The 25,091-nt window shown below is 38.5% G+C and overlaps 1 protein-coding gene across 2 annotated transcripts in view; it reads left to right on the top strand.

Annotated features, from left to right (window-relative positions):
* Positions 1 to 24,609, top strand: part of LOC107740367 (GRB2-associated-binding protein 2) — a 90,292-nt gene extending 65,683 nt beyond the window's left edge. Inside the window, exons 3-10 of one of the 2 annotated variants that reach the window (XM_016552792.1) lie at positions 10,670 to 10,901; positions 13,434 to 14,008; positions 16,220 to 16,317; positions 17,551 to 17,836; positions 17,997 to 18,087; positions 23,784 to 23,883; positions 24,074 to 24,196; positions 24,385 to 24,609. In XM_016552792.1, the coding sequence (XP_016408278.1) occupies positions 10,670 to 10,901; positions 13,434 to 14,008; positions 16,220 to 16,317; positions 17,551 to 17,836; positions 17,997 to 18,087; positions 23,784 to 23,883; positions 24,074 to 24,196; positions 24,385 to 24,528 (1,649 nt within the window). In that variant the 3' untranslated portion in view covers positions 24,529 to 24,609. Of the gene's footprint in view, positions 1 to 10,669; positions 10,902 to 13,433; positions 14,009 to 16,219; positions 16,318 to 17,550; positions 17,837 to 17,996; positions 18,088 to 19,997; positions 20,284 to 20,443; positions 20,556 to 23,783; positions 23,884 to 24,073; positions 24,197 to 24,384 lie in introns of those variants that run through there. The other variant, XM_016552791.1, reaches the window with a different exon arrangement.
* Positions 24,610 to 25,091: the final 482 nt, after the last annotated feature.

The raw sequence follows: 25,091 nt of genomic DNA, 5'->3' as shown, positions 1-25,091 counted from the left end.
GACGCCGATGGAGACTGGCAGACCCGCGGTGATCCCACCGCACAGATGGTGGCCTGAGGGTGAGCAGAGGGGCTGCCAGGAGACAGCGGTGGCGATGGTGAGGACTGATATAGAGGAGGTGGGAGAGGGAGGCTGGGCAGGAGTTCAGGATGATCCGGGGGCTTAGGAACGGTTGTGTGCAGCCCACACACACACCACAAGGCCACTGCCAGCACCGGGAGCACCAGCGATAGGGGGACGACCTCCATAGTCGTTTCAGGACTGGCAGATAGTTCAGGGCAGACAGATAGTTCAGACGAAGGCGGGAGAAGAGGGGGCATGTCTGCATAAATATCCAAATCAGATTCCACTGAGCTCGGCTCACCCTCAGCCATGGTGCAGTGGGCGGAGCTTCCCTCCGTGCTGTCGCTGTCCATGATACTATCCCCCGTGGCAAGCTCTGTAGCCAGCTCTCGCACCTGGTCTGACGTGTTGGGCTCTAGCTCCGGGGCGATCCTCAGCACTGTCGCTCCATTTGGCGATAGCTCGCCGGTCGCGGTGGGCTCTGGCTCTCCGTCAGCCGTGGGCTCAGGCTCTTGCTCAATGCAGTGGGGTGATGGTGGGCTGGTCTCTGTGTCGAGCAGCGTTCTAGATCGGGGCCGGACGCTCTCCAGACACCGAACGATCGCCTCCCTCCAGTTCAGTCCCGTGGTGTCTGGGAGGTCAACGGGGCAGTGGCAGTTAGCCCTGATCGTGAACAGGGACTTCAAGGTCTCGTCGAAGGTGGTAGTGACGGCGAAACGGCTGAAGTCCCTCGCGAAATTTTCGGTATCCTGGCTCCTCCAAGCCAGAGCAGAGAATCTCGTGGTGTGCTCCATCAGAACAAAAAAAAAAGAAAGAAAAACTTTCAAAAATGCCGCGTTACTTTCACTTTTAGGTCTGGTCTTCTGTCACGCTACGGTGAGATAAACGCACGAAGAAGATGAAAATAAATGCAAATAGTCTTTAATAAACTCACATAAGGGTAAATCCAGGACAGAACAGGCAGGAGACACAGGTAGGGACGTAGTAGACCGGACGAGAAACAGTGAACTGAATACAACTTAAATAAGGAGGGCTGATGAGGGTAATTAATGACACACACCTGAACCAAAATGACAATAATCAGACATGAGGGAAAATTAGGTCAGACAGAGCACATGGGGAAGGAAACACAACAAAACAGGTCCTTGAGGTGTGACGATATTGTTGCATGCATGACAATTTATTTTTTGATAATAATAGCAAAAAAATAATAATAATAATGAAACACATCAAAATAAAGTGTGAAAGTTAGTAGCTATGGCACTCGCTATTGATTAAATGCAATAACAAATTGAATGAAATTAATTATGATTGATGTTATTATGATATACGTGTAGAGGTCATTATTAAATTATGGATTAAATTATAGTATAAATTATTAAATGTGTACATTTATATATGGCAATGTTAATTACGGCAGGCAAATCGTTTTTTAATACACTGGCTAATAAGTCTATAATTTTCATAGAAAATACAAATAAAAATGGCACAGCGCTATACTAGCGGTAGGTACAAAACGCTAGCTTCTGTACGTAAAACCGTTAAGGTTGTTCACACTGTGCATGTCTGTATGAAACACTGTCTGTCTGCAGTGAACTTTGGCTCTCTCCTGACCTCTGTTTATATCTTAGCTTTAGCATATACTGCTAATGTAAAAACATCTGCTGCAAATGCAGCACAGACTGGAGGCTGCAGCTCCTGTAGGAATGAAATCACCCCAAACCAGATGATGTATTGGGCCTGACAAAGCACGGCTGTCCCGCCAATTGATCAGTCAGAGCTACTGAGTCTAATTGATGTTGCTGTGTGGTCAGAGCAGCACTCGCATGATGCAGAGACTGCATGAGAGGGGGTTGGGGGCAATGTGATCAAGGGGCTAATACTGAAACATGATGCTCATATTGACCTCTCTCACAGTTTGTCTACCTAGTTTTCTCTATAGATTCCATTTGCAGCATATGTTTGAAATTATTGTGGATATTTCTTTATAGCTTCCATATGTTCCCTATGAAGAAATGTTAAACATCATGATAGAAACAAAAAACATACTAGCATAAGGTGGTTTTTGGCACATGGTAGCTGATTGTTGTTTGTCCGAAGTGGTTAACCAGTCCTACCCAGCTTGACCAAGATGGTCAACCAGCTCGACCCCAGCCTCACCATATGGTAGTCATGCTGATCCACCATCTGGACCAACTTGGGCCAGTTAATGACCATAAATGTTACCAATTAAAGATGATTTTAGCAGAATATGGCTATGCTATTCTGGTCTATAAATATGACTGCTCCCTTGTTTTTTTAAGGAAAAGCACAAATTTAATGTTACGGTGAGCACTTACAATGGAAGTGAATGGGGGCAATTTTTGAGAATTTAAAAGCACAAATGGGAAGCTGTTAAAACCTTGAAAAGCTTTTCTGTTAAAACTAGTGAATTATTTGAACTAAACTATTTGAACTGTTTGTGTTGTGTTGTCATTGCAGCATAGTGGTAAAATCGGGTATAGCTTTACACAGAAAAAGGTTAGGAAGACATTTTTCACAATAAAATTATGTTAACATGCTTAGTGTTTTCATCTTTTGGCCAGTGATATTTTAGTATTATTTATATACTATTGTAGTATTTATTCATATTTCAATTAATATTAATAAATATTTTTATATCTTCAGTTTTCATTTTTTACGTTTTTATATTTAATTTGGTTATTTATCTATTGGTTTTTATTACTTGATTTGATTTTATTTGTTTTAGCAAGACACGCAGTGAACGCTAAAAAGGCGTGGACAGTTATTTTTGCGCCTGACCTTATTAAATATGCATTTGTAGTAGGGCTGCACGATAAATCGCATGCGATATTTAACGCGCATCTTGTCAGAAAGCCGGTTCTGTAATCAGCATATCGCATGCGATTTATCGTGCAGCCCTAATTTGTAGGAGTTTCCCTTTCAGACGCAAAATTTATGGGAAGAGAGTATTAAAATGAATCACACAATGCGATTTACTAACGTTCGTGCACGTCAAATTACTGGTATTTGCGCCATTATTTAACGCCCAAAAAAGCATGTCTTAAAGCAGGCGGTAATTTGCGCTGCTCTTGGTAGATTGCGCTGGTCATTATGGAAATGATCTGGCTGCGTCTGTGTTCTTTAATGTGCACATTGTCAGTAAATCACACGCAGAATTTTCCCCTCCCATCAGCGCTTTTATGGATTTGCGCTCTAATGCAACTAACTCCGTGTTTAGTAAATCTGGCCCTTAGTGTTTCAACTTAAACAAAAATTTGAAATGTTAAATTTTTGTCAAACGAACAAACAATAAATAAATAAATACAAATAATAAATAAATAAAAATCCTCTTGTTTCTTTTTTTTTTATTAATTAATTTGTTTGTTTGTTTGTGTGGTAATTAACATTATGCCAGTTCTGTCAATTGAGTTGGACTTGAGTTGGTACTAAATATACCTATTGTATTTTTTGTTTGTTTTTTTGTCTACCAGGCAAAAACTGTAAATCACTTAAAGCAATACTGCACCTCTCCTGAATGTCCGTCCCATAAACATTATGCCAAAGCTTAATATTTTCAGTTAGAACAATCACCAAACCCCAAATATGAACAACACCAGTGCAGATGCAATGCATAAAATAGAAAATGGTGCAATATAGATTTTCCTGTTCCTCGTTAAATGGATTGACTCATACAGTTAGTGAGATTACTATGATGGGCACTAACATACTAGAAGGCAGAATAGATAAGCACATATGGGCCGTAACATCACCAGTATTGCTGTTCTCTGATAAGCCGTTCCATTATGCTGAAGAGTAACCCCAAAATGACCAGAGATGCTATTAAGGGCTGACGTCAATCTCATTAAGGAAAATGGATTTTCCCAATTTAAGGAATGCAAATGGTTCCTGGCATGCCATTTGGGATTTGACGTATTGTTGTCTGAGTGTTCATGGGACCCGGGAGACAATAGCAGGCTGTCTTGTCTGGCCGTAGGTTGTTTTGGAGAAGTCATAACTGAAGTCAATTTTCTGGACTCTTGAAGGCACTTTTCCTTAAGTACTGTCTCTCACTGACACTGTTAGGAAAACTGCTTTTCACTTTTAACCAGCCAGGCATAAAAACCCGCTCTGGAAGGAAAGTGAGCCCGGTCACTCCTTCCAAAAGGCCTTTTATTAATGTCACTTCTGGAGTGATAAGCATTTTTTTGGTTATGGTGCTAATGTTGGTGGTTGAAGGAGCACAGAAATCATTCCGATATCCAACAGTATTCCATTTTCAACCTAAAAGTATCTCTGTGCTGAACGTTTTTCCCCGTTTTTTTCCCCTACATCGAGATAAAATGTTATCATTGGGTCATACCTAATTTTGCATTCAATGTATATCACATTATCAATTGTCCTTGGATGACTTTTGTAGTGAGGCAACATGGACAGGAAATGAGATCAAGATAAAGGCTGCCTTGTCCCTCTCTCCACACCGGGCCTACTAATTTTGGACTCCTGAGACCCAGCAAACTAATTGTATTAGATTGTGATTGCCCAATAAGACAAAATGTGATGTATATAGGCTACAGTAGGGTTCAATGCTTGTGCATTTTTTAAAACAAAACCTTAAATTATATTATATATTAAAATAAAAACGTATTAAATACATTTTCATATACTGATTAAATATTACTTTTTGTTTATTTATTTATTAAGAATTTTTAATTTATTAAAATTAGTTAAATTTTTAATAGATTTTTTTATTTGTTATTTTAAAGAAACATTTAATATAATGACAGGATAGGTTTTCACTTCTTGTCCGCATTTTAGCAAATTGTCACCAAAAACACTCTTTTTTTTAATTTCTGAAGAGTGTTTAAAATTTATCCCGAACTTTGCTCCGTTTATGAATTTCTGTTGTTTAAGGGCTAGATGGTTGCCAGATGGCTATATGAATAAATAATAAATTATAAATAAAAAAATAAGAAAATAAGAAAAAATCTAATCCATGTATAATAACCAGATGTATAGAAATGCGTTTCCATTTTGCTCTTTTTATTAAAGTCTGCATGGAATGAAAATTGGCTCTATTTTCTAAATGCAGGTTATTGATTTTACTTTTAAAGATTAATCCATTTATGTGTTTTGTTTGTTTTGTTTTTTTTTTGCCATTTTCAGTCAATAGTTGAATTCATCTTCCAATGAAATGACAAACTTGTCCAATCATTTAGTCTAATTAAACTAATTTTCTTTGCATTCTGCAAAATCTGCTTCCATCCAATCAAAAACCAATGGATAAATGCAATTCCGTGTCCAACAATTTTGTATTTTTTTTTTTTTTTGCTAATCTGTTTCAGTCAGATTGATGTCACAGAAGAAAAGATCTGTCACAACTTCCATAGCAACTTTAAGAACCAAATGATATTTTTTCCGGTTTCTTTAAACGGAAGCCAATAAACCAACCAACTTATTTCCTTGACATGGTCAAGTCAATGTAAATCAGAAGGCCTATTACTCATCCTAATTATGAGCCATCACAGATCTTTCATTGGTTGGGTCTCCTTATTACTTGTCATTCCATTTGCAGTTAGCTTCAAGATAATCAAACGCAACACAGTCGTGTGCCATGCCCTGCACTGCACTAAAATGCCTTTACCTCATTGCATTAGTGCATATCACATGACAGATGCAAACCATCTCAATCTGAGCACCTCATTCCCCCGTCTCACTTTCCCGCTCTCAGAGGAGGGTCACAAAGTGCACTTCTTCACCAAATCAATACAGAAATGGCGGTTAGTGGACTCATATACACAGCTCTCTGAAGCAACTGGCGGAGTTCTGCCCCATGTAGCCTTGGGAGCTTTGGGCTCCTGAGAAACAATGGACTAATTGAAGACCTACAGCAGACCCCTGACACTGTGGCCTGGCCTGGTCGTGTTCTGTTGGTCAGAAGACAAAAGAAAAAAGAAGGGCTATCTTCTATCTTTTCTCTGTACATCTCTCCCTGTGCCCCAGGCAGCAATTTTGGCCTTATTTATGACCCAAAATCAGTCCCATTCTCTGTACCGAACTGTTATCACGTTACATGCACAAGTAGTCAATCAGACCCCAATGACAAACCAGAACTGTGAAGAGTTGTAACATCTCTACTAAGTCTGTTCATTAAACTCATAACTTAGTTTTGCCTATCTAGACAATTTTTAAGACATCACAGACTCTAAAGCTGTCTCAAACAATAGGCAAATTATGCTGCTTTCTAAGACCTCATTTTGGCCATACTGGCAGCATTGCAGATAAGCCCAGAATGCACTGCAACAAACTTAGTGGAAAATGTTTGACTGAGTTGAAAGAAATTGTAGTCTACTTGTATTCTGTTAAAGGGTTAGTTCACCCAAAAATGAAAATTAGCCTGTGTTTTACTCACCCTCAAAGCATCCTAGGTGTATGTGACTTTCTTCTTTCAGACGAATCCAATCGGAGTTATATTAAAAACTGTCCTGGCCCCTCCAAGCCTTTCAATGGGGGTAAGCGGGTGTTGGTTGTCAACAGTTTAGAAGACGTGAAATAAAGTGCACGCATCCGTAATAAAACGTCCCTCACATGGCTGAATAAAGGCCTCCTGTAGCGAATCCATGCATTTTTGTAAGATAAATATCCATATTTCAAATGTAATAAACACTTTTCTCACTTCCGCTGACTGTCGTACGCGGAAGCCGTCCAGGCGGATGACGAAATACGTTGGCGTTGCGTGATTAGTGACGAATGCGGAGACAAAACAAAACAAAACGCCGTTCACAAATTAGAAGCACAAAACGAGGATTTGTAAAGAAAAATGTCGGAGGATTTCAATATAAGCCAAGAGGAGACTGGTTTTCCTTTGCTAAAGTAAGGAAACTTTGTTTCCTTTGCTCCTGCATTTCTCAGAGGCGTGCGCTGTGCATACGTCATCCGCCTGAACGTCTTCCGCATACCACAGTCAGCGTAAGTGAGAAAAAAGTGTTTATTATGTTTGAAATATGGATATTTATCTTACAAAAATGCATGAATTCGCTACAGGAGGCCTTTATTTACCCCCCGGAGCTGTGTGAGAGACATTTTATTACGGATGCGCGCACTTTATTTCACGTCTTCTGAACTGTTGACAACCAACACCTGCTTACCCCCATTGAAAGGCTTGGAGGGGCCAGGACAGTTTTTAATATAACTCCCGATTGGATTCGTCTGAAAGAAGAAAGTCACATACACCTAGGATGCTTTGAGGGCGAGTAAAACACAGGCTAATTTTGGGTGAACTAACCCTTTAAGTCTCGCAAAATATCAATACAAAAATAGTTAATATATACGCATTAACTGTAACTTTGCTGGCATGAAGCAGGCATCAGCGACCGATCCACTGACATCAGCAACTATTTTCTATCATAATGGTTTATCAATATCCAGCATAATTTTCATTACATGATTTTTGATCTATGCTTGGTTCTCTAGAGATCATACATCAGTACATGACAGCTCTTTATATGAAGGATGATTCGTGTCTGGATTATAAACAAAGGCGGCATTCTGTATGGATGCATACGTGTGTGAGTGGAAGAGTGTGAGATGGTTGAGGGAGCTTGACAGGAGCATCTCCGAATCATTGGAAATTTGAGTATTTTTAACAAATATCATTATATATTTATCCAATATTTAAATATATTCTGTTGTTTTTGGGGAATCGCACCACATGACATTTTACAACCTAAACATTGCCTATCCTAAAAAGGTCAATTTATCTGATACTTTATCTGAGACTTATTGACCTTGATATCAAGGACAATGGTGTAGCGAACCCGAGTGCAGTTTTATTTCCAAAGGTGATGACCCAAAAACATAAACAAACTATGAACTTAATCCTAGATGTCAACCAAAAGATCAATATAATTTATGAGCTTGACTAATGACCTTAAGTGGAACATAGAGAACAGCATAAAGTACCTTAATGCACAACAAAGTACCATGGCAGGGCTTAAATATAAAGGTGTGTTCAATCTGAAGCGCTGCTGTGCAGACCGATCTGTGTTTTACATCAAAGTACCGCTAGAGCAATTCGAAAGCATATGGAGCCGTCTGCTTTCTAATCGCTCTTGCGGTATTTTGATGTTATACACCGTTTGGTCTGTGCTGAGCCGTTTCACATTTAACACTATAGCTTTGTTCGCACAGGATTAGTATTACCTGGTGACCTCTAGTCATGTGTAATAATTGCGGAGGTTGTCTGTGATCTTAATCCTGTGCAAATCGGCCATGTCTGTAATTTGTAATTTGTGAAAATTCCCCCGCAAATGATCTACCATATTTTGCCGAACACCGAGGTCCTGTGATAATATTAGTCTTCTGCGAATTGGCATCTCTGTGATTTGTCCAGGATTTGGTGGGGTCGTATATAATTTTTTTTTTCAAGGTTTTTGTTTCCTGTGCGCCTTTTTATCCATCTTTCTCAAAGAATGGAGGCTGTGTTGGAGTGTTTTGATAGTATTTTGGGTGCTGGGTCATATCGTTATATGTGCACACGAAATTCAGATTGGGGGGGTGATTTCTAAATCACACGAGGTCCCGTATGATAATACTAATCCCGTGTGAATAGGGCTAAATAAGACAAATAGACATGAACCAATAAGAGAAGATAACTATGAGATAAGACAACAAACCACTGAAACATGACATGAGAAACAAATAGGAACAGGAAGTCAAGTGACATGAAACAGGAAACACATGATTGAAAGTAAAATACATGACTAGATAGACCTGAACTGAAAACATGAAACATGAACAAAAATCTAGACAGACGTGATATTAATTAGCAGTACAAAATTTGTGTATTTGTCAGTATCTGTGTAGTTTCTGTGCTTATTAGAGAATCACATTAGCTTACTCTAAATACTCTAAGCAGAAAAACAACATAGAACACACAAATATTGAGTTCCAAAGTTGAACGTTAACATGTATTTGTGTTCTGTGTATTATTTGAGCTTATATGTATCATGTTAGCATAGCAACATGCTACTGGCAAACACCTGGATTTCAATATTTGCATGTGCTATTTATTTTTGAGCTTATTAGAGTATTACATTAACTTAGCCACATGTTAACGACAAACTCTTGGAACTCAATATTGTCTGTGCTGTGTATTTTTATACTCATTCGAATATCATGTTAACTTGGCAAAATGGTCATGTCAAACTTTTGGAGTGAATCCAAAATCACATACTGTCTGAGTAGCTACAACATTTGAATTTGAACTTAATTTCCTGACTGTTAAAAAGTACATTCTATATAATATGAATATGGGTAGTATGAATGAAATTCGGACGTACTACTTCTGCCATGTTCCGCCAATCCTCTCCAAAATTGATTCTGTTATGTTCGTGTTTATCAATGTAAAGATGCTTTGACAGTCTATATGTATAAAGTGCTACAGAAATAATGGGGATTTGACTGTGGTATGTATTTTTCAGCCTATAAGGCTATCATGTTAACTTAGCAACATGGTAACATCAAACTTTTGGATTTCAATATTTGTGTGTGCTGTGTTATTCTTATGCTTAATAGAGTGTCACATTAGCTTAGCGACATGATAATGTCAACTCATTTAAAAGCTTAGCCATGTGTTAGTTGAGTCTCTCATGTACTTCGAGCGATATTAATTTGTATGATGCATGTTAGCCGTGTTGCTGCCTATGTAGAACATTCCAAATCGCTCATGGTTAGAATGCTGCCTTTGTGAGCAGTAGGCAACAAGCTTAGTTTTAGAACAGAGCACAATAGTTAAAGTTTAGTGTGTAATGTGCCCAACAATTCCCAGGATGTGTGGATAGAAGCTATGTATGCTAAGTATGCAGTACTACAGTGCAAGTGCAGTAGACCTGCTTTTTCGCCCACTCTGTGTGTCTTTCTCTTTCCCCTCTTACTCTCTGCCCTTCTCAGGGGCAGATCGGAGTGGTTGTAGGAGGAGGGTCATATGCACTTCCTGGTTTTGGCTCACAGCCTGGTCTATTTTAAGTTCAGAGGCCTGAGATTTTTCTTTGGCGAACCCATACAGTACAAATCAGGGATGTCACAGAGAAACAGCCCAAAGCAAAGGCCATGATGTTCACATAGCGCTGCAATGACATAGAAAAACAGATACCAATCATGTGGCTTGCAGTCTCAGAATAATCATTCTTGCAGTCTTCTGTGAATGCCGATTCAGTGTTCGCGCTCCTCCTGAAGACAGATGCGACATCTATATTGACTGAATTTAGGAATGCACACATGCATATTACTGGCCAAAACCCACAATTGACTTTTTTCTTGACTTCATAGCTCACTGCGGGAAAATGGACGAAACGTGGCTTATGTTATTGAACTTTATAGATCCAAAAAAGCAGCATGTTGCTTGGGGTCAATAAATCAAATATGGTGAACTTCTCACGTTCAGATGATCAATGTCCTGCTGCTTTTGTGACAATGTTGAGTGTTTGCCCAATGGTTATGAGGTAACTCACGGTGCACTAAAATGAAAGCAAAACTGCTTGTCTAATTTCCATTGGTTGTGTATCTCAAATTCATAAAGGTTTGTTTTTCTTGTTTCTTCTTATAGATGAGAGATCGTCAACCACCCACATTTCCCGCTCATTGGCTAATGATCTGGGTGGCTCTCTGGCTCCGCTGATTGGTGAACGTAAAACGTCTGTTCCCGCCCACTCCAGCCAGCCAATGCTTTTCACATTCGACATACCTGTACGCCACTCCCATAGTACTCTGTCTAATAGTGCTCCTCAGGACTACCTCTTCCTCCATCAGTGCATGAGCCGCAAGAGTGAAAGTGCACGGTAAGAGCCATATTCTCTGGAGATGTGCTCATATTACACCCTTTATAGCTTACAGATCAGAAACACTAGCTAGACATTGTCTTCAGTACTGGAAGCACTTTATTTCAACATGTCGAAAAAAGCAGAATTGATATCAAGGTCAACAAGTCTCAGATAAAGTATCAGATAAATTGACCTTTTTAGGATAGGCAATGTTTAGGTTGTAAAATGGCATGTGGTGTGATTCCCCAAAAACAACAGAATATATTTAAATATTGGATAAATATATAATGATATTTGTTCAAAATACTCAAATTTCCAATGATTCGGAGATGCTCCTGTCAAGCTCCCTCAACCATCTCACACTCTTCCACTCACACACATATTCATCCATACAGAATGCCGCCTTTGTTTATAATCCAGACACGAATCATCCTTCATATAAAGAGCTGTCATGTACTAATATATGATCTCTAGAGAACCGAGCACAGATCAGAAATCATGTAATGAAAATTATGCTGGATATTGATAAACCATTATGATAGAAAATAGTTGCTGATGTCAGTGGATCGGACGCTGATGCTTTGGAGGCGTTTGTATAAAAGACAGAATACAGTGTTAAATGCACACAAATCTCAATAAATGACTAACTTATTTTTTACATTGCAGCATTATTTTTATGGCAGCTAAACACCCCTCAGTATCTGCTGGATATTTATTATTAATATTATGTTTATTTCAATAAATAATTATGTATTTCAATAAATTGTGAATATTTTTATATTATTCAAATTGTAAAGTATACATTGCCTTTCATAGCAAACTGGTCGTTTTTAAGACAGAATTTTTTTTCATTGCTGTATTACAGTAATGGGAATGTTTTTTGTTTCTGAATTATGGTAATTTCCCATATTTCAGTAAATATGCTAAAAGTATGCTAAATTGGAATAAAAAAAGAATGTCTCAAAGACTCAAAGCAAAGCATTTTTAGCAAAAAAACATTTGGATTTGGGGTAAAATATGGCCCTCTGTATAGACATATACCAGTTTTAATTCTTATCATCTGTCACTTGGATATGAGATCATCTTTGCAGGGTTAGGTTTGATGTTATTAGGTCATAAGCGAACGTGTTTTGCTTTAAACAAACACCTTCCTACAAATTCAGGAGCAGGCGGTGACGTATTGTAGTGTTTGCAGAAGGATTCACTTACAGGATGTGCTCATCAGTCATTTCATCCTGATTCACTTCCTTTGATTATAATCCTTGTGAAATAATGCCAAATGAAACAGAATTGTGTTATAATGCCTCTGGATAATCAAGCCATCAAAGGTTTACTATGCCTACCATTTATTTCATCCCCCAAACTAAGTCTCTTCACACAATCATTTGACTTAAAACCTGCAGAAAGTAAACAAACTCTGTTTTATCCCATGTGTACCAGGCTTGCCAGTTTTACTGGGGGAATGCCCATGATATTCATCATCACTACCCAATATAGAGTGTCATAAACACTCTCATCATACATCATCATGCACTAACAGACATTTATACAGCAGACATAAAAAACTCCCTCTGTAAGTTATATGAGACAGACAACTCTACTGCCTCCAGTGGTTGAATCTTAATATTACACAAATACTCTTTTGTTTTTGTGTGTGTACTTACATCCAGTGTTATTATTAACTGAAAGTATTCAAAGTAATTTTCTTTAATTTTAAATAAAATACAAATATTGAATGAAAACCTAAAAATATATATTAAAAATGCTGTCTTGGCAACTAATTAAAATAAGTTTAAGTAATAAAATGACTAAAACTGAAATACGCTAAATATATATCTGAAAAAGGGCAAAAACATGAAATTAATAAAACTAAAATTACAATGCAAAACAAGAAATACAAATAAAAGTTTTTAAAATATTAATACAAATCAAAATATAAGTTATATCAAAAAACTATTTTTTAAAAGACCCCTTGGCTAGCATATTAGAATTCTATACTTACTTTTTTATTTAGTATAGAGTGTGAATACTGTGCACATTTGAGCTGCTTTGGATTTGCCAAAATATGCACTATACAGAGCACATTACATGCAATACTGTATCCCACAATGCAATGCATTCGACTTGACCTTCCATTTCTAGTGTGAGTTGTAAGTAAAGACAATGCAAAAACAAAAACAAAAACAAAATCCCCTCCAAGATGATAACTGCATGCCACACATAAACATAACGAGGTCATGTGACCTCGAAGACATTATTTTTTAGATTCAATTTCCAATTAATTTATGAGATTTTGACACAGATGTTATATTGTGGTTGATATTAAAAGATTCGACCTGCAGTGAGTTCAGTGTCGTAAATATAGTTTGCCGTGTCAACATTTGCATGACTGATTAGTATTATTTATAGCAAAGGCTAATAATAGTTTGGCTGTTGTAGATTAGATTATTTATTTATTTAAATAATGGCTGTGTGAGAAAATAAGTGATCATAAACTAATGTTTGACTGTTCATCATAAATAACTAACCAATGTCATTTTGGTCCCCAAGGAGTGCCAGTTTCTCGCAGGCCTCGCACAGCAGTCTTCTGGTGGGCAGTGACTCGGCAGCTCAGAGACTCAGTCATGGTTTCTCTCACTGTCTGAATGGCATGGGCGCCCAGCTTCACGGTTTCTACAGCCTTCCCAAACCCGGCAAAAATCAGCAGCCCCCTTCACGGACCGACTCACGTGACGCTTGCTATGTTCTGCCCAGGGGTTACAGTTCTGAAGGGGCATCAGAGCTTGAATCAGATGATGTCTACACCTATAAGACCCCCAATAACACTCTAGCAGCCCCCCAAATCAATGAGCAGCGGGCCCTCGATAACTATGATTTACCCAGCATTCCTTGCTCCATCTACCAGATCCCCCGCACGTTTGATAAGAACCACAATGCCCTGATGCCATCCAGTGCTGACTCCACAAATGCACCTCCTCCCAGACCTCCCAAACCCAGCCAGGGCTCAGAGACACGGTGGGGCAACCCGCTGTCTGTGGGGGCTCAAAATGGAGAGGTCTCCACAGTGTCCGTCATTCCCAGGAGGAACACACTGCCGGCGGTGGAGAACATCAAGCTTCACAGAGGTAATGTACTCACAATCTGGATCAGGTTTATTAATCTGTTTATCTTAAAGTCTCATCTTCTCTCCTTTCCTCGTTTTGTCTACTATCTTTTCTCATTTTGGCTGTTTCTTTTTGTCTTATCTGTTCTCCTCTGGTCTCTCCTCTCATTTTGTCTCTTTATTTTAATCTTGTCTCTTACTTTATCTCATTCTTGTTTTGTCTTATTTTGTCTCATCTCATCTCTCCTTTTTTTCCTCATCACTTCTCATTTTGCATTTCTCCTCTCGTCTCTCCTTTCCTGTTGTTTTGTGTTGTCTCTCCTCCCATCTTGTCTGTTTTAACTTTGTCTCCACCTGTCTCATTCTCATCTTGTCTCAATTTGTCTCTGTCTCACTAATGTTCTTCTTTCATCTCATTTCTTCTCATCTTGTCTTTTCTACCATTGCTTTTGCTTTGTCTCTCCTACTGGTCTCATTTAATCTTTTCTCTTCTTGTTTCATTCTCTTTAGTGTCCTCTCTTCTCTTCTTTTCTGGCTTTGTCTGGACTCTTCTTGTCTTTTCTCCTCTCTTTTTGTTTCATCTACATCTATCTTTTCTCATTTCGTCTTTTTATTTTAGTCTTCAGTTCTTCCTGTTGTTTTGTGTTGTCTCTCCTCCCATCTTGTCTGTTTTAACTTTGTCTCCACCTGTCTCATTCTCATCTTGTCTCAATTTGTCTCTGTCTCACTAATGTTCTTCTTTCATCTCATTTCTTCTCATCTTGTCTTTTCTACCATTGCTTTTGCTTTGTCTCTCCTACTGGTCTCATTTAATCTTTTCTCTTCTTGTTTCATTCTCTTTAGTGTCCTCTCTTCTCTTCTTTTCTGGCTTTGTCTGGACTCTTCTCGTCTTTTCTCCTCTCTTTTTGTTTCATCTACATCTATCTTTTCTCATTTAGTCTTTTTATTTTAGTCTTCAGTTCCTGTTTGTTCTCATCTTGTCTCCTCTTGTCTCTTGTTTTTTCTCTGTGGTCTCTCCTCTCATTTCGTCTCACCGGTTATCTAATTTTTGTCTCATTGTCTCCTCCCATCTTTCCTTTTCTCTTTTTGTCTCATTCTCATCTTCTCTCCTCTCATCTCTCATTTCCTCTTATTTTGTCTTGTCTCTACTCTCATCTTGTTTTCTTTTATGTCCACTTTAAAAAAAAGTTACATTTTAAAATAGACAAAATGAGAGGAAATAAGAATAAGACAAGAAAAACAAAAGAAACAAGGTGTGAAGAGAAACTCTTGTCTCCTCGTGTCTCTCCATCTTATATGATTACTTGTCTTCTATGTCTTTTTTTTTCTTGTCTCACCCTCATTTCCTCTTTTATTTTGTCTATTTTAAAGTGTTGTCTTGTCTCCTCATCTCTCTTTGTTCTCATCTCCTCTACTTTTCCCATGTTGTCTTGTCTCTTCTCTTTGCTCTACTAATTTAGCCTGTTTATTTTAAAGTCTGATCTTCGCTTATTTTCTCTCATCTTGTTTTGTCTCTCCACTTGATCTCATCTGGTCTCTTCTCTCATCTTTCCTATTCTCCAATGCTCCTTAAGCTTTATGAACTCATTACATGACTGTAGATCAGTGTTATTACCAATTGATTTACCTCTCTACACTTATCAGGCAGCCAGTTTAGGCTTTCAGCTCAATGTTGTTGTTTTTTTTACCTTTCCACTATCTTTCGTTCTGTTTCTTTTCTGAATGTGTACGTTCGATTTGAAACCAAGGGGCAATCTGGTCAAGGTTTACTCTGCTCTGCTAGGAGGCTAATGAAATTCAAGCCATGCAGGCAGCCCCAGAATTGCTTGTTCCAGCCTGATAAGCAGTGAAAAAAACAGCAGACGCAATTCAGTGATTTCCTAATGGTTTGGGCTCAGCAAGGCCAGACTAGTGTGTCTGCAGGAACAGGAAGTGACCTTTTGACTATCCTCGCCTGATTCCCACACCTGTGCTCGGTAGCCATGCTTACTGGGAGGCAATACGGAATATGAAGAAAATGGCCACATAAGTAATGCCTTTGTGTGAAAGTGTTACAGAATTGAATGCTAGATCACTTACAAATCCAGTCTGATTTGTACAGAATGAACAGCTTATGTGTCTCATGACTTTTCCTTTGATTGTGACCAAGGCTTGAGGTAAACATTTTCCCTGAACTCCTTACAGGGTGGACTTGTTTTTACATGGATTTTTTGTACTTGCTCATGTGTTTTAGGATCCTCTTTTGAGACCAGCAGTTCCCAAAGGCCAGTCTATTTCAACAATTCTGGTCAGTCAGTGGAGTCTGTAAATGATGGCTCCACCTCATACCTGGTAAAGCAGCTTCTATATCATATCTACATCTAAGGGTCATTCACAAGAAAATGGTGCCTTTGTGACTTATTTTTGAAAAGGTTACTACTGAACTTTCAAGACGTCACGTCATATTTTTCAAGCTCAATTTGAAAGTAACAGGGCCATAAGCACCATAGACCCATGGAGGGAGCTATATTACATTTAAAATGTTTTGGGCTAGACGGTTACAGGGTTGAAGGGCAGTGCAAAAATATCTAATAATGTACAAATATCAGTGCAACACAACATATTACTTATAGTCAGCGCTTTGTGCCTACTAGTAAATTTAATGGGATAGTTCACCCAAAAATGAAAATTCTGTCATTAATTACTAACCCTCATGTCATTCCAAACCCGTAAGACCTTCGTTCATCTTTGGAACACAAATTAAGATATTTTTGATGAAATGTGAGAGCTCTCTGACCCTCCACAGACAGCAAGGATACGTATGCGGATATGTATGCGGATATGTATGCGGATAGGCTGTTTACGTTGTTTACGCTTTGATCTGAACGTAAACAACGTATCCGCATACATACGTTGCATACGTTGTTTACGTATGTGAGACTCTCCAAAATGGCGCTATAGGGTGACACGGAGGAGACGAATTGTTGAATAAAGTCGTTATTTTTGTTTTCTTTGCGCACAAAAAGTATTCTCGTAGTTTCGTAACATTACAGTTGAACCACTGATGTCACATGGATTATTTTAACGATGTCCTTGCTACATTTCTTAGCCTTGATCATGTAAGGATCCTTGCTATCTATGGGAGGGTCAGAGACCATACTTGGTCACGTCACTTAATGACAGAATTTTCATTTTTGGGTGAACTATCCCTTTAAATACAATGTTTAATATAGTTTGTATTGAAATAATTTCTGTGTAACCATTACAGTTTAATTGCAATGACTTACAAATTAAAAAATTTACATTTTATTCTAAAATCACTTTAGCATTACACACTAAATGTGACTAAGAGTCACATCTATCAAATAATGTGATTAAGTTCAGTATCCTGTTAATTATATCCGTAGTAAGTCATAAAGACACAAATGGCACCATTTCCTGACAATGACCTCATAACTCACAGAGTCACAAACTGACAATAACAAGTCTATTCAAACTGCACAAGAACAAATGGTGTGTGTCACAGTGGTTTCCACCACTGATCTGGAAACTGTGTAAGCTGGATTATTCTTCTTTCTTTTACAGAGAACTAAAGCCCCATTGACCCGCTCTGATAGTGCCGGCTCTGAGGATAACTATGTACCCATGAATCCCGGCTCGTCCTCCTCCCCTCTCAGTGCTGCCCTGGCTGACAGTCCTAAAAATAATTATATTCCCATGAGCCCAGGTCCTCACCATTTTGATTTCCCAGGATTTTCAGCGACGTTGCCGGCCAGGAAGGGCAGTACAGCATCACTATGTCTCCGACCCGGCCGACTCAGTGACGTCACACCACCACCGATTAACCGCAACCTTAAACCCAACCGGACAGGTGAGTGGCACTAACACAAGTTCTCATGTTTATTTTCTGTCTTTGTTGAAAACATGAATATTCAATAAAGATTAGAAGAACAGTTTGATTAATTATACAACTTTCTATTGCACAATTATTTTACACATAAAACAAGATGATTGTTTGTCTTGGTTTGCAGCAAAACCAACACCTCTTGACTTAAGGAACAATGGCATCATTGATGAACTTCCCTTCAAGAGCCCCATCACCATGTCTTGGATCAGACCCACGTGAGTGGGTCTCCCAATTTAGAACATAATTTTGCAGTGCTATTATTCATAGTTACAGTAATAAAGTAAAACTACAAGTGAAAGCATACTGAAATGATTAAAAACATTGTGTTAACACCTTATTTTAATCAGTTAAATAGTAGTCTTGCATAGCCACACCTTTGCCTGATGACATAAGGTCTGGGCTCTATAGCCAACGACCGCCCACTTTCATAGGGAGAGACTGTCTGACCGCAAAAGTCTGCATGAAAACAGTTTGTTCTCAGAATTTTAACTTTTTCCGCGCTAGCATTTTTAAAAACAGTTGCTAGCCACTGCTAGCATTTTTCATCATTTTCACAAAATGTTCATGGCCCCTAGAATATTTTGTTGTTTTGTCATAGAAAGAACAAAGCCTTTTATTCTAGATTCATGCATTCTGTTTTCATCACCACTTGAATATGGGTAAGTTTCATAAAAGAAAGCAACATTTTGAACAAAAAGCTGAGAAAATCATGTTTTTTGTCAAAATTTCTGTCAGTGGCTGGAAGTGTTTTCTTATAAATGATGAAAAATTCTGTCCATGGTGGAAATAGTTAATCAATCTAAAATGAATAAGCAAATCTTGAAAGAATAAACTCAGTGTGCAAAGACCTTTAGTCTGAACATGGTTTTCCTGGCAGACTGTTAAAGACCACCACACATGGTTCCCGGAATTCCTGTAGAAGTCAGCCAATCAGATTTAGACTTCAGACTTTGCGATGTTTAGAAGACAAGTTTTGACTAAGACTAGTTATATACAGGTGCATCTCAATAAATTAGAATGTCGTGGAAAAGTTAATTTATTTCAGTAATTCAACTCAAATTGTGAAACTCGTCCAGGAAATTTGACTTTTTATCTCGTTCTCCCAGGATCAGCCCTTTCCTATGACATTCTGCGTAGTTTACTACTGAACAATGGCAAATTTACTTGTTACAATGTGTACAAGGAAGTAACATTTAGCAGTGAACAAAGTGGAGCTCCCATTGAAGGACAAAAAGCTATCTCTAAAATAAAGGATTGCTTTGTTTAAAGCACCCATACAACCATGCCAATGTGCATACTTGCTTTAGATTTCAACTTTCATGTGCCCTTGAGTTGAAGATGAGGTCATGTCTGTCCTGTTTTGTCCTTTTCTGCTGTATAATTATTTTATATTCGGGAAGTCGTGGCCTAATGGTTAGAGAGTCGGACTCGTAACCCAAAGGTTGCGGGTTCGAGTCTCGTACCGGCAGGGATTGTAGGTTGGGGGAGTGAATGTACAGCGCTCTCTCCCCCTTCAATACCACGACTGAGGTGCCCTTGAGCAAGGCACCGAACCCCCAACTGCTCCCCGGGCGCCGCAGCATAAATGGCTGCCCACTGCTCCGGGTGTGTGTTCACGGTGTGTGTGTGTTCACTGCTGTGTGTGTGGACTTAGGATGGGATAAATGCAGAGCACTAATTCCTAGTATGGGTCACCATACTTGGTCACGTCACTTAATGACAGAATTTTCATTTTTGGGTGAACTATCCCTTTAAATACAATGTTTAATATAGTTTGTATTGAAATAATTTCTGTGTAACCATTACAGTTTAATTGCAATGACTTACAAATTAAAAAATTTACATTTTATTCTAAAATCACTTTAGCATTACACACTAAATGTGACTAAGAGTCACATCTATCAAATAATGTGATTAAGTTCAGTATCCTGTTAATTATATCCGTAGTAAGTCATAAAGACACAAATGGCACCATTTCCTGACAATGACCTCATAACTCACAGAGTCACAAACTGACAATAACAAGTCTATTCAAACTGCACAAGAACAAATGGTGTGTGTCACAGTGGTTTCCACCACTGATCTGGAAACTGTGTAAGCTGGATTATTCTTCTTTCTTTTACAGAGAACTAAAGCCCCATTGACCCGCTCCGATAGTGCCGGCTCTGAGGATAACTATGTACCCATGAATCCCGGCTCGTCCTCCTCCCCTCTCAGTGCCGCCCTGGCTGACAGTCCTAAAAATAATTATATTCCCATGAGCCCAGGTCCTCACCATTTTGATTTCCCAGGATTTTCAGCGACGTTGCCGGCCAGGAAGGGCAGTACAGCATCACTATGTCTCCGACCCGGCCGACTCAGTGACGTCACACCACCACCGATTAACCGCAACCTTAAACCCAACCGGACAGGTGAGTGGCACTAACACAAGTTCTCATGTTTATTTTCTGTCTTTGTTGAAAACATGAATATTCAATAAAGATTAGAAGAACAGTTTGATTAATTATACAACTTTCTATTGCACAATTATTTTACACATAAAACAAGATGATTGTTTGTCTTGGTTTGCAGCAAAACCAACACCTCTTGACTTAAGGAACAATGGCATCATTGATGAACTTCCCTTCAAGAGCCCCATCACCATGTCTTGGATCAGACCCACGTGAGTGGGTCTCCCAATTTAGAACATAATTTTGCAGTGCTATTATTCATAGTTACAGTAATAAAGTAAAACTACAAGTGAAAGCATACTGAAATGATTAAAAACATTGTGTTAACACCTTATTTTAATCAGTTAAATAGTAGTCTTGCATAGCCACACCTTTGCCTGATGACATAAGGTCTGGGCTCTATAGCCAACGACCGCCCACTTTCATAGGGAGAGACTGTCTGACCGCAAAAGTCTGCATGAAAACAGTTTGTTCTCAGAATTTTAACTTTTTCCGCGCTAGCATTTTTAAAAACAGTTGCTAGCCACTGCTAGCATTTTTCATCATTTTCACAAAATGTTCATGGCCCCTAGAATATTTTGTTGTTTTGTCATAGAAAGAACAAAGCCTTTTATTCTAGATTCATGCATTCTGTTTTCATCACCACTTGAATATGGGTAAGTTTCATAAAAGAAAGTAACATTTTGAACAAAAAGCTGAGAAAATCATGTTTTTTGTCAAAATTTCTGTCAATGGCTGGAAGTGTTTTCTTATAAATGATGAAAAATTCTGTCCATGGTGGAAATAGTTAATCAATCTAAAATTAATAAGCAAATCTTGAAAGAATAATGATTTCAATGTCATATAAGCTCCCATATAAGTTTCCCCAATTTTTAGTGTCCACGTGCAATTTGATTGATCCAAATACAGTTCTAACCCTACTTCCCATGAGCAACTAAATGCTCAATTTCAAAATGTTTGCAAAGTTCTCCTTCACAAAGCTTTTAAAATCCAGCATTTACATGCTCACGTGAAGCGCTCAGTGTCAGTCTTAAGGTCCTTGCACACTGAGTCCGAAATTTTCGTTTCAAAATCCTTTTCTATCCTTTCCTATCAAAATGCTTGCTACAGATGCGAAAACACAGAAAATCAAACCTGATCCGAATTTTTTATGACAGACGAAAGTTTCGAAGGCAGTGTGTAAACGTGATTGACACAACATTAGGTTGTATTTATTCTTTAACGTGCAAAAATTTCGGACCTAGATTCATGCATTCTGTTTTCATCACCACTTGAATATGGGTAAGTTTCATAAAAGAAAGTAACATTTTGAACAAAAAGCTGAGAAAATCATGTTTTTTGTCAAAATTTCTGTCAATGGCTGGAAGTGTTTTCTTATAAATGATGAAAAATTCTGTCCATGGTGGAAATAGTTAATCAATCTAAAATTAATAAGCAAATCTTGAAAGAATAATGATTTCAATGTCATATAAGCTCCCATATAAGTTTCCCCAATTTTTAGTGTCCACGTGCAATTTGATTGATCCAAATACAGTTCTAACCCTACTTCCCATGAGCAACTAAATGCTCAATTTCAAAATGTTTGCAAAGTTCTCCTTCACAAAGCTTTTAAAATCCAGCATTTACATGCTCACGTGAAGCGCTGTGTCAGTCTTAAGGTCCTTGCACACTGAGTCCGAAATTTTCGTTTTTCGAAATGTTTTCGTATTTGTCATCCTTTCCTATCAGAATGCTTGATACAGATGCGAAAACACAGAAAACCAAACCTGATCCGAATTTTTTATGACAGACGAAAGTTTCGAAGGCAGTGTGTAAACGTGATTGACAACATGAGGTCGTATTTATTTTTTAACGTGCAAAAATTTCGGACTCAGTGTGCAAAGACCTTTAGTCTGAACATGGCAGCATCACTATGTCTCCGACCCGGCCGACTCAGTGACGTCACACCACCACCGATTAACCGCAACCTTAAACCCAACCGGACAGGTGAGTGGCACTAACACAAGTTCTCATGTTTATTTTCTGTCTTTGTTGAAAACATGAATATTCAATAAAGATTAGAAGAACAGTTTGATTAATTATACAACTTTCTATTGCACAATTATTTTACACATAAAACAAGATGATTGTTTGTCTTGGTTTGCAGCAAAACCAACACCTCTTGACTTAAGGAACAATGGCATCATTGATGAACTTCCCTTCAAGAGCCCCATCACCATGTCTTGGATCAGACCCACGTGAGTGGGTCTCCCAATTTAGAACATAATTTTGCAGTGCTATTATTCATAGTTACAGTAATAAAGTAAAACTACAAGTGAAAGCATACTGAAATGATTAAAAACATTGTGTTAACACCTTATTTTAATCAGTTAAATAGTAGTCTTGCATAGCCACACCTTTGCCTGATGACATAAGGTCTGGGCTCTATAGCCAACGACCGCCCACTTTCATAGGGAGAGACTGTCTGACCGCAAAAGTCTGCATGAAAACAGTTTGTTCTCAGAATTTTAACTTTTTCCGCGCTAGCATTTTTAAAAACAGTTGCTAGCCACTGCTAGCATTTTTCATCATTTTCACAAAATGTTCATGGCCCCTAGAATATTTTGTTGTTTTGTCATAGAAAGAACAAAGCCTTTTATTCTAGATTCATGCATTCTGTTTTCATCACCACTTGAATATGGGTAAGTTTCATAAAAGAAAGCAACATTTTGAACAAAAAGCTGAGAAAATCATGTTTTTTGTCAAAATTTCTGTCAGTGGCTGGAAGTGTTTTCTTATAAATGATGAAAAATTCTGTCCATGGTGGAAATAGTTAATCAATCTAAAATTAATAAGCAAATCTTGAAAGAATAATGATTTCAATGTCATATAAGCTCCCATATAAGTTTCCCCAATTTTTAGTGTCCACGTGCAATTTGATTGATCCAAATACAGTTCTAACCCTACTTCCCATGAGCAACTAAATGCTCAATTTCAAAATGTTTGCAAAGTTCTCCTTCACAAAGCTTTTAAAATCCAGCATTTACATGCTCACGTGAAGCGCTCAGTGTCAGTCTTAAGGTCCTTGCACACTGAGTCCGAAATTTTCGTTTCAAAATCCTTTTCTATCCTTTCCTATCAAAATGCTTGCTACAGATGCGAAAACACAGAAAATCAAACCTGATCCGAATTTTTTATGACAGACGAAAGTTTCGAAGGCAGTGTGTAAACGTGATTGACAACATGAGGTCGTATTTATTTTTTAACGTGCAAAAATTTCGGACTCAGTGTGCAAAGACCTTTAGTCTGAACATGGTTTTCCTGGCAGACTGTTAAAGACCACCACACATGGTTCCCGGAATTCCTGTAGAAGTCAGCCAATCAGATTTAGACTTCAGACTTTGCGATGTTTAGAAGACAAGTTTTGACTAAGACCAAGTTATATATATTACATGTTAAGTGTTGTTTTTTTTTCTTTACAGGCCTGTGAACTCCATCTCGTCGCAGCCCTGTCGGCCCATTTCGACCCAGAGCATCACCAGCACTGATTCTGCAGACAGTGAGGAGAATTATGTGGCAATGGTGAGGGCAAGAAGTTGAGTTTCAGAATGTGATGAAAAGGCTTGAATGTGCTTTGGGAATAGCACCCCAACCTTGTAGTTAGTTACCAAGTTCCTCAACTACAGACTACCTTTCAATAAAGATAACATTCTTTGCGATTTGTTTTTGTGTCAGTCAGCTATTTCTCAAAAAACATGTTTATTTTGTGCAGCAAAACCCAGTGTCTACCTCCCCAGCGATGAGTGGTACCAGCAGTCCTGCGCCCAGGAATTGTGGTAATGTGGACTATTTGGCCCTGGACTTTCAGCCTGGCTCCCCTGGTCCACACAGAAAGGTATGTCTAGCAGTTTATATCAAGCAAATGAAAAGCTCATCATCAAACGCTCAAAATTAACCCCCTATTCTAAGACAAATAAAATAATTTTGTGTGAATCTTTGCACTTTGAGTTGTTTGGTTGAATATATTTGATTCCATCACTTCACATCCTTTCACAATCTATACCTTTTTTTTCTTTGCTATAGCCGTCCACCTCTTCAGTGACCTCAGATGAAAAAGTGGACTACGTCCAAGTGGACAAAGAGAAGACACAAGCCCTTCAGAACACCATGCAGGAGTGGACAGATGTGCGACAGTCAAGCGAGCCGGCTAAAGGCATCAAGTCCTGATGATTTTCAAATGTGCACACTGAATGTGTCACTCAAAATGCTCTTATACTGTTACACCGTGATACAAACTGATTTACCTGTGACAAAATATTTTCTCGTTAAATCATTTCCCCTTTCTCAAATCGAGCCGATCTCAGATGCCTGTCTATGTGATGTCACACAGACAGGCCCCTCCCACGACTGTTTGATTGACAGTAGCGTTTCAGCACAGACTGGACTGGTGTCTTACTTAGGCTACGTCCACACAAAGCCAGAGCTTTCCCTATCCGATCTTTTTTTTTTCCCTCGTCTCAAGAAATATCTGCGTACACACGAAACCGACACAAAACTATGTACTATACATGCCAGACCAGCATGTGGCGCTGTAATTCTGCCACAGGGATACACTAAAAACAGAGAAGAAGACTTGGACTATGCGCACAAACCTTGCACGCGGTATACATACGAACATGGAACATTTATTAATCTGTGTTAATGTTAGTTAATAAAAAGACAATCGTTCAGTGTTTGTTCATGTTTTTGTTGCTGTTACGTGACGTAGCGGTGTCTGACTGATGACATCA

This window comes from Sinocyclocheilus rhinocerous, unplaced genomic scaffold (genome assembly GCF_001515625.1).
Source record: "Sinocyclocheilus rhinocerous isolate Xijiao unplaced genomic scaffold, SAMN03320098_v1.1 scaffold315, whole genome shotgun sequence".
NCBI classification, from domain to species: Eukaryota; Metazoa; Chordata; class Actinopteri; order Cypriniformes; family Cyprinidae; genus Sinocyclocheilus; species Sinocyclocheilus rhinocerous.
This window is presented reverse-complemented; position numbering and strand designations above follow the sequence as displayed.